The sequence below is a fragment of the Idiotropiscis lumnitzeri genome, chromosome 15 (assembly GCF_059441095.1).
Source record: "Idiotropiscis lumnitzeri isolate Australia: NSW breed Sydney's pygmy pipehorse chromosome 15, RoL_Ilum_1.0, whole genome shotgun sequence".
NCBI lineage: Eukaryota > Metazoa > Chordata > Actinopteri > Syngnathiformes > Syngnathidae > Idiotropiscis > Idiotropiscis lumnitzeri.
In genome coordinates this window covers 10723384-10733830 of record NC_142405.1, presented here as the reverse complement: position 1 = coordinate 10733830, position 10447 = coordinate 10723384, and the positions used below count along the sequence as shown (strand labels likewise).

Below are 10447 nucleotides of genomic sequence, written 5' to 3'. Positions count from 1 at the left end.
GAGAATTCGTAAGGACCACGAGTCGGTTCACAATGACGACAGAGTGAAAAATTAGTAGTTGTGCATTATTTCGTGTATAAAGGGGTGAAATGCATGCGTTGTTCCTTAAAAACCCGTGCCTTGACGTCGGGAGAATGACATCATCAATGCTTAAGTAACGGGGGGCGGAGTGGGGGCAGATTCGTGGAAGGGAGGACGGCCGCTCGTGCCACTGGAGCTTCTCAGGGACTATCAACAAGGAGTGCAACCGACGACAGAGCTGCGAGCTGGGGGAATGAGAGCCGCGAGAATCCGCTCCAATCCTCCTCGACCAAGGCTCCTACCCGCCTGACAACTACCGGGACACGATCTTCAGAGAACCAGCTTTCATACGAATCCAATATCGGGTAAGTGGAGGGTTCGGGAACCGGCGAAACCAAGGGGGAAAAGGGGCCTGATTTGGCCGAATCAGAGTCTACTATTCACGGCTTAGCAGCATAGGGGGAGGGGGCACCTAGATGGTCCTGTCTATCAACATAGACCAGTCTAGTACAAGAATGGATGTGGTTTTAAATAAAATACGAAATGTGGACATAATACTTGACGTACAAAGTGTGAAGCTTATCTTAATGTTGATGAAATGGTGCAATTGTTTCGTATCAAGGTTCTGGCTAACCCACCACCAAGTAACGCTAGCTTGCTCTTGATAGCTAACGGTATAGTGACACCCTTTCTTCGTTATTAAAAGTCATTTTCAGGCATGTAAATGCATTTTTTACATGTCTGGTTACACTTCGTGGGTAGCCGAAGGTGTTGGAACATTTTGACAAAATTTGATTATTTAGGATGTCGCTCTTGTCTGTTAAGCGTGATCGACCTGCTCTTCATGAAATAGCTAACGTAGCTGAGTAAATCTTGACTACCGTTGAGCAACATACTGTGTTGTATATATTTTATTCTATGTTTTGGATCTGCTATAAGGCTGCTCGGTGCTGGTTGTCGAGTTTGTAATGCAAGTTGATTTTGGAATGACAGCAGTGTGAGAGGCGTTGCAGTACTGCTTTTCATGCGTGATTGTGAAATCCTTTGGCTTTAGGGCTGTGACACTTGCTTTTCCCCCCCCCTCATTAGTGTTACGACCCAATTAGTTGTTTTTTTTTCTGAAGCTTTTATACGTAAAGTTCACCAATCGAACATCTAAAACATGCGGATTTCTCTTTGGAGACTGCAGAATATAGTTTGTAGGAACACCCTCAGCCAAACTGATCTCTAAATAGAAACTAAAATGCAACCTGGCCATTGTCCTGTTGATGATTTATACTATAGCTTATGATGCAGTATGAGTCCCCGTTCACCCCCAAAGGCTCCTACTATCACATTTATGCAGTGAAATGTGAAATAAAAAGTGACAGGGTGAGGCAACTTTAGTAGCTACTTTTTTACTAGTTTCCTCCAGTCTCTGTCCTGCTTTGGCCACATGATGAACAGTGTCAGTCTAATGCAGGGGTGGGGGACTATGGGCCACATGACTCACCATGCAATTCTATTTTATTTTCATGCAACCATTAAGCCTTGCCACTTTTAACTTGTAAATGATCCTATGTAATGTTATATTTGTGATGAATCATTGAATAGTAGTATCCTCTGAGGACTTGATAACTAAAACAACCCTTGTTAGGAAAACTGTTCCCCACAGCTTGTCAGATGACATCTGGAGTGTATATATGTTCTCAAAATGCCCTTCCAAATATGAATGTCAATGTTGTGTCAGTACATGTACAAACCTCACTTCCCATTATGCCAGAAGGAGCAACACAGGTTGGTTATTATTTGTTTTTAATAATTGCACAGCATGTTGAGCGAAAGAGAAACATAATCAAATGCAATGTAAATAAACCAGATGGACCTGATCTCAACAGGCTGTGTAAAAGTGTGTGTCACTGATCCTCTACCACGTAATTGGATTATGGCACTTTTTGTGTCACTTTGTGAAAAATGCTCCTTGCTAACTCAGATACTTTACTGCGCGCACAAGACACTCTTGTGGCGTATTGAAACCTGACCCTTAATGGACCTAAATCCATCACCTCAACAAAAGCAGATTGGTTTTCTTTTCGCAAGACGGGGACGAGGGGCTTCTGTGGCCTCCTTTTTTAAATGTGTCGCATCATCTGGTGTTTTCATGTGAAAAATGGGCCGAGTGAAATGACAGATTTGTGTTAAGTGCCATGATGCTTGCAGAGATGTTAAATTGTGATAAGTGAACATGTTAATGTGAATATGCCTGTCAAATACAGACATTTAGATCTGGACTTCATGTTTCAAAAAGGTGCGCAACTATTAGGAGACTTTTCATTGGTAGTTCTGAAAGATTAGTTGGCTTTGGTCATCAAATTAATCAACAATTGTTTTGATATAATCGATCATTTAGAGCCACTGTTTAACTTGAAACACTTAAAATCCTCAGGTTTCAGTTTTTCAGAAGTTAAATATTCTCAGCTTTCTGTCTTCCTCCATGAAAGAAGACTGACCTTTTGTGTTTGATCCAAATATTATAAAAAATTGCAAACATGCGCTTTTAAATTGGGAAAACAAGGATCAAAATTTGTGCCTATTATCCAGAACAGTTACAGATCAAACCAGTGACTGAATCCTAGCCATTTATCGGAAAAAAATAATACGTCAATTACCGTTTTTTCAAACTATTTACTAATTTTTACCTGCAGTAGCCTCACAAGTGTGCGTATGTCAATTTAGTAGCCCTTTATATAGATTAGTACCATAAGCAGTAGCTCTCAGTTTCAAAAACTTTGGTGAATACATCGCTCGTTCTCATCTGATATTGTTGCTTTTTTGTTGTTTAGTTGTAATGGTGACTTTTCTTATGTGCACTGCTTGCACTCACAACATTGCTTCAAATAGACAGGAGCTATACTTACTATGAATGGTCACTTACCTATAAAATAATAGTAATAAATACATATTTTTTTCTCCATAGTCATACAATTGCCCCCCCCCCAAAACTTCTCTTCCAATTGGCAACTGCGAATTCTGCCGAGCCCACGTTTTGTTATTTCTTTCCCCCCGCCCTTGTTTTTGCTGATCTCACTGCAACCACCTACCCTCGCCCAGCTACCCACCAAATCTATTTGTGCATGACTGGAGGGCAGACAGCTGTTAGCTGATCCACTCATCCAGCTCAGTTCTCATCCGAACTCTGTTATATTGATTCGTCCGACGGGCTCGTTCTCTTCTTCCACCACTCCCATTTCTCTTTAATATTTTGACAACAGGTATAGCGAGAATTAAATTATCTTGATGTCACTTGTTCTTTGCCTTCTAATTGTCACTGTGTATGTTTTTTGTCACTTGTTTTGAAATTACAGCGACTGCTCGCAATCATGGAGCTCAGAGTGGGGAACAAATATCGGCTTGGACGAAAGATAGGGAGCGGTTCCTTTGGAGACATTTACCTTGGTAAGTAGAAAAATGTATTGACTTTGTTTGTGTTGCAAAAGTTTCACTTTTGTTTTCGTAATCAGTTTTATCAAACTTTACCATTGAATTCTCTTCAGCCTAATTGTCTTTCATACGCATTTTATGGATCCGTAAATGATTGCAGCTACGATTGGTTGTTTGGATCTCTTCAGGTGCCAACATTGCCACTGGTGAGGAGGTAGCCATCAAACTTGAATGTGTGAAGACCAAACACCCACAGTTGCACATTGAGAGCAAGTTCTACAAGATGATGCAAGGAGGAGGTACAATACAATGCAATACAATTTTATTTATATCGCGCATTTCACAACAGCTGGAGCTGTAACAAAGCGCTTTCCGTTATTAACACTAATACAGCAGACATCGTTTAAAAAAAAAAAAAAAAAAAAAGATGCCTTTTTTTCAGCAATTATCAGTTTCCCAACCAGGGGCATGTGTACCCAAGTTGTGGCACAAGTCTACATGGAATGATTGAATGTATTTACAAACAAAGGCTGTGTTTGCATAATTCCTTAAAATGACAACATTAATTTGCACAGAACATTTTGAACCTGCCAAGCCACCACACTCAAGACAATTGGAAATATATTATGAATTTAAAAAGAAAGGAGGAGGGGCATTATTATAACCAAGCGTTTTTAAAAAATAAATGTGCAATTTTTTTTAGCTTTTAGGACATTCAGTTAAGACGTTAGTTTAAAACTTTGGCTATTTGTGATGAATTGCAATCAATTTGATGCCAATGGTGTGTATTTGTTCATTCTAGTGGGAATTCCATCGATAAAGTGGTGTGGCGCAGAGGGAGACTACAATGTGATGGTGATGGAACTACTCGGTCCCAGTCTCGAGGATCTTTTCAACTTTTGCTCCCGAAAGTTCAGCCTGAAGACCGTCCTGCTCTTGGCAGACCAAATGGTATTTTGATGTCATGAGTGCATTTTTAGAAGTGCTAGTTTTGCACATGACTGGATTTGATGCCCCAGTGGTTTTGTTTAAAACATTCAAATTTTCCAGGTTCCCTGTATGCATGCATTTTATTTTTTGCATTTGGCTGTCCCCATTTTTTTTTACTCAAATGATATCATTTTGACCCTCTTGTTGAGTTTTTCCATTGTCAAATGCTGTGTAAGATCCAAAGTACAGCACAACATGTTATAGAACACTGGTCAACGTCCAATTGATCTGAATTCAAACATATATTGTCGCATAGGAATTAATGTGAATAGTAAAATCTTGTCCAGGGTCAAGCTGTTGCCATCGTAAAAAAATAAAACCCTCTACCTTACCGTTATTTCTGAAGTATGTCCTCCGGTTAGTTCGACTAACAGTTCCAATGTATGTTATTAGAATGTCTGTCGAGGTGTCTTGTGATCATGAATGCAGGTCATTGTGCCGTCTATATGCAAGAGCAAAAATGTATTCCTTTTCTTCTCTCATCCATCTTTAGATAAGCCGAATTGAGTACATCCACTCCAAGAATTTCATTCACCGTGATGTAAAACCAGACAACTTCTTAATGGGGCTTGGCAAGAAGGGCAATCTTGTGTACATCATTGACTTTGGTCTCGCCAAAAAGTACCGCGATGCCCGCACACACCAGCACATCCCCTACAGGGAGAACAAGAACCTGACAGGCACAGCACGTTACGCTTCGATCAACACTCATCTTGGAATTGGTAAGCAGCACAAGGAACATATTCACTAACCTGTATGGAATAAGTTGCTTGTTTTCAGTCTTGATTTTTTTGGACGCCCAAATATTGACTAATAGCCATGCATCCTCTAGTAATAACTCTTTAAGTGTTAATGTCTAGAATTTACCAGAACATCCAGCCAGTTCATTTGAAGCGTTGAGAATTTCAAGCCTTAATATTCTTCATCTTCTGGGTTCCTTTGTTTTAACACGAAAAACAAAATTGACTTTTACTTTTGAAACTACAAAACATAATTTTGCTTCACTTTCCAAGTCCATTTAGGAAACATTGAGAAGCTATAAACGCTGAAGTAGAAATTTACAATCTCCATTTCATATCATCTGTGGCTGTGTGTTGGCATATCTGCTACCCTCATTTAAAATGAATCAATCCAGATTATTTTCCACACAGAGCAGAGCTAATGGCTGACTGAATGCACCTTCAGTCCTGTTGTTTATAGGCATTCTCCTTAATTTATTATAGATTGCACTCTGGGCCACTATGACATCTGCCTGTTAACACTATTTTGTGTTGAAGTAGACCCGGGTTGAGATGTGATCTCTACATAATGTGTTTTCCCAGTAATTTTTTAATTTTGATTTTAAAATAAATAACATCCAAACTAAAGCCTTTTAAATGTAAATATAAGTCCTATTGCTATTCATGTCCGGCCACTACTTCTGTCCCGTTCCACAGCGGCATAATATTCCTGACGTGAAATGATTGTGTAGACGCACTTAGGTTTTTATTTATACGGACTACATCAAACCCGTACGATTCATTTGGCGGGGAAAAAAAATAGCCCATGACATTGACACTGGTCTTCATGAATTGTGTAATCCTCTGCGTCATGCAGAACATTTTCCATGATTGGGACTTTTATATTGACCTTTTTATTCAGTTACAATTTACCAATAAATATAGTAATTATGTCTATTATGTTTCTTCTTTTGCTTTCCACTGTGGACTAGTACTACTTGTGATTTGTTGACATGATGCAATTCTGATTATATTAATACTATCAACATTTTTTTTATCCTATAAATTTGAGTTATTGGTAAAAAAAAAAATAATTAATTACTGGCATCTTCACGGTAATCAAGGGGACAGAAGTGAAACCGTATGGGAGTATATTTTTCCCCATTTTGTGAATGTGAAAATTAAACAGTAATTTAGATCGTTGAGGTTCAGATAAGGGATGGATGTCCAAAAAGCCTGTCTTTTGTTGAACAAAATAAATAGCGGAGTGTGCAGCTTTCCTACAGGTTGTAGGAAGTCACTTTTTATTTTGTTAAAATCAGCCAAATTAGCAACATGGCTCCCATGTTTGTGGAATTTTCTGAAGAAAAACATGGATTGAGAACTTCAAAGGCCTCTTAAATACTCCATAACAAATAAATTCAGGAAAATGCAGAGACTAAAGTACATTACAGTCTATCCTCATCTCACCAATAATGTCTCTTCTGTGCTATTTAGGATGAGGTTAGCTTAGACAACAACGTTGAAAAGGTCACAGTCATCGGAAAAGTGCTACCCCAAGTAGCAGACAAAACGGCAACGTTGAATTGGTTGATAAATAAGTTATAATTTTTAACTCTAATTTAAAGACTTTGTTGACCAAATGTTTCTGTAGTTAACAACAGCATTTCCCCCAAAGATCATTTTGTCCGACACAAAAAGAAAATTTTCTCTGGAACCCATCATCCCATTTTATTTATTTATTTATTTTTTTTTTATTCTTGGTGTTCTGTACTCAGGCTGAAGTGGCCATCCTAACCACACATAGCATTTTCACACTGTTGTTTTGGGAAAATCTCATCAAAGAATATATAACTTGCAGCTCTTAACTCTTGGAAATGTTTTTTTCCAGAGCAATCCAGACGTGATGACTTGGAGTCCCTCGGCTACGTCCTCATGTATTTCAACCTGGGATCCTTACCCTGGCAAGGCCTGAAGGCTGCTACAAAGAGACAGAAGTATGAACGAATCAGCGAGAAGAAAATGTCTACACCGATTGAGGTTCTTTGCAAAGGGTACCCTTGTAAGTCAACTGGATTTTCTCTCGGTTTTGAACTAAAACAAATCTTTTCACGAAAACTACAAAGCATTAACTTTTTTGTGATTCTCTTACAGCGGAGTTCTCCACATACCTAAATTTTTGCCGATCACTCCGATTTGATGACAAGCCAGATTACTCCTACCTGCGACAGCTCTTCAGAAATCTCTTCCACCGGCAGGGCTTCTCCTATGATTATGTCTTTGACTGGAATATGCTCAAGTTTGTAAGTTGACCAAAGTGTCTTATTTAAGTAGTGATGATTTACTAATTGTCACTGAGACTGTCCTCCATAGTTGATTTTAGTTTTGAGGGGAAAAAAAAACCTTAAAAACATGGCTGGTCTTGGACTACAGGGGGCCACCCGGACGACTGAAGATGGAGACCGGGAGAGGAGGACCGGTGATGAGAGGGACGATCGGATTGGTGTTGCTCCCAGGGGTTCCGCTGCACGAGGTCTCCCGCCAGGTCCCAATCCTGGACCTGCCAACAGAGTCAGAAACGGACCAGAACAGGCCATCTCTAACCCTGCTTCACGAGTCCAACAGTCCGGTGAGTTGGACCCTGAATGTGAGCAAAGTCTCCAACTGATGTTCCCAATGAAACAGCTTTCGTCACCATACTTACTGTCGTCTGGTGTCAATGCGTTGTTTCAGGAAACACATCGCCCCGCGCCATTTCTCGTGCGGAGAGGGAAAGGAAGGTGAGCATGCGGCTCCACCGTGGGGCTCCAGCTAATGTGTCGTCCTCCGACCTTACAGCCCGTCACGATCAATCCAGGATTTCCACATCACAGGTGAGAAGATACTCATATCACATTTTACACCGGTTATCGTTCACGACCCCGCTATCTCTCGTATTTTCTAAGTGGTACTTTAAATGAATTTCACAGGAAGGCAAGGCAGCATTATTTATATAGCGCAAAGACACACCTACACGCATTTACAAACACAACTGTTAACATTCAAAAGCAAAGCAGAGAAGGCTGAAGGCAGGTTGCTTCATATGGTCTCTCTCTTTATCGCTAATTTGCACCTATCTCAGGTGAAAACCTGTTCATTGTTGTAAAAATTGTATCGCTCTGGAGTCACATGTCTCCTCTCTGTGCAGGTGAGCGTGCCATTCGAGCACATGGGCAAATAAAATCTCCTTGGTTCTGCATGAACGTGAAAGTGGAAGGTAAGCTCGCCTTGTTAATTGGTGGGATGGTTGCCGAAGCACACTACTTAATACACGTGACTAATAATTGTTTTTCTTGCAGGGGCCGCAAGGTATGGTTGTGTCTCTGGTCCCTTCCTTCATTTTTACTCCGACTAATGAAAAGATTGATGCCAATGGACACATGGATCTTTGGAAAAGTACAACAAATTCCAACAGGATCCTGCAAAGAACTTTTTATAGTAGCCAGCATCCAGTCTTTTTATGAAACCTCTGCGAAACCCTGGATCATCATCATGCCGATGCAAAAAGTGACAGTGCTACATCATTGTTGCTTGTGACTGATCCTCCCCCTTCCTAGAAACATCCCCCTAACAAGCTTTCTGTCTGAATAAGAGGAACGTTTGACAATGAAGTAAAAGGATGACGGGCACGAGCATGTTTCATTTCAAAAGTCAACTCCCTTTTTTTGATCTTGTCTTAGCGGAGAGTTAGCCCTTTTTGGGAACGATGGAAAAGGGAAGTCAGTGATTGTAGTGTTATGAGAGACAGAAGAGGTTTTAAAAGTCTTGTCTCAGCTCTTAGTTCTGTTTCCTCCTGTGAGTTGCTTGCTCGTCCTTGATCTGTTGTGTGATAAGTTACTGTCCCTCGAATCTCAAACCATCAAAAATATCCAGTACTGATTCCTTTTAACACGTGTGCTCTGTCCTCTCAAATGCAAGTTCTCACCATATTTTTTTTCAAAAAGAAACAAAAAACACTCCCAAGTCTTGAGGCAACATCGTCAAGAAATGACCAGTGTATTTGACCAGACACCGTTGCACCCTGTTGGAACCAACACAAAATGGTTGCAATTTTTACGATAATTCTTACTGTTAAATGTTTTTTAATGTTGTTTTTACCTTTAGGGGAGCTGGCAGACCCCAATAGGATTATTTAGAGTGGTGGGAGCATCCTTTTTTTTTATGTTTACATCACTGTAAATATTTGTATTTTTTAATTTTGACGTAAAAGCCAAAATGTGTTTTTTGTTTTAAGATGTAAAGTAGAAAAACGCATATTAATGGGATGAGTTAAAAGGTTTTGGTATTTAAATTACAACATTTTGGACATCAATATTGCTCTGCCAGCTGGGTCGTGAATGCGTTGCGTGTGCGTGTTTCAAAGTTTTTAGGTGTGAGAGTGTGACTGTGTAATCCCTGATAAGAGTTCAAGGTTCATTTTGTGTCTTTTGGGTTATTTTTCTTTCAGCTATTTATGTTAAACTACTATGTTATGTTATTTTATTTTTTTTTAAATGTTTCTTTCATTTTGTCACCAGAAGCAACTTTTGCCATGTTTGTCTTGGTTTCTCTTTCCTTCAAATGCTGTCTGATCACCTAATAAAACACAGGGCTTTGTATATTCCCCTTGCAGAAATTAGTCCAATACCTGATGTCACATTTTAAGTTTTTAAACTCCTGCGATTTTGATGATGTCACTAACTGACTCCATTACAGGGATGTGTAAATAGCTTGGTACTGTGTAATTACCTTTGTACAGGGCACCATGACCCAGTGGCAGTGTAACTGTTGTATATGTGTGTGTGTGTTTGGGAGGGGGGGTTATTAAATAGGTTAAGGTGACAGAATTTCACTTTATGTATTGTGTACTGATATCTTGTACAGTTCTTTAACACTTTATTTACAACAGTATTTGTGTATATTTTATGAAGTAATAAAACTGAATCTCACAATCTCTTTGGCTTTATTTCATCACCTGTGTTGCGCATGATTGGCAAATGTTCATGTACAATTAATATTGTATTAAGTTTACACACTATTTAAATGTCAGGAGTTGAGAAATAAATCAAGATAATCGACCAAGAGAAAACATTTCAAAACGTAATATCAATGTGAGTTATAGTAAATACCACTTAATAGTTTCTGAGTTTTTTTCTATTTTGAAAAGTAAACAATTTGTGGTTGCGCAAGTGCGCACACCCCCTGATAACGCGCGTCATCTCAGGGTTCAGAATTAACCAATCACAGTAAAACTGTTTAATGAAGTCAGCTGATAAAAA

General features: G+C 39.4%; 1 protein-coding gene across 1 annotated transcript; it reads left to right on the top strand.

Annotated features, from left to right (window-relative positions):
• The first annotated feature begins 161 nt into the window (after positions 1–161).
• LOC148322854 (casein kinase I) lies at positions 162–10120 on the top strand. Its single transcript, XM_088317036.1, has 11 exons — positions 162–386; positions 3366–3456; positions 3630–3740; positions 4244–4392; positions 4925–5153; positions 7042–7212; positions 7305–7453; positions 7584–7779; positions 7884–8023; positions 8338–8406; positions 8489–10120. The coding sequence occupies exons 2-10, from the start codon at positions 3381–3383 to the stop codon at positions 8368–8370; spliced, it is 1254 nt and encodes a 417-aa protein (XP_088173162.1). The 5' UTR covers positions 162–386; positions 3366–3380; the 3' UTR covers positions 8371–8406; positions 8489–10120.
• The last annotated feature ends 327 nt before the right edge of the window (positions 10121–10447 follow it).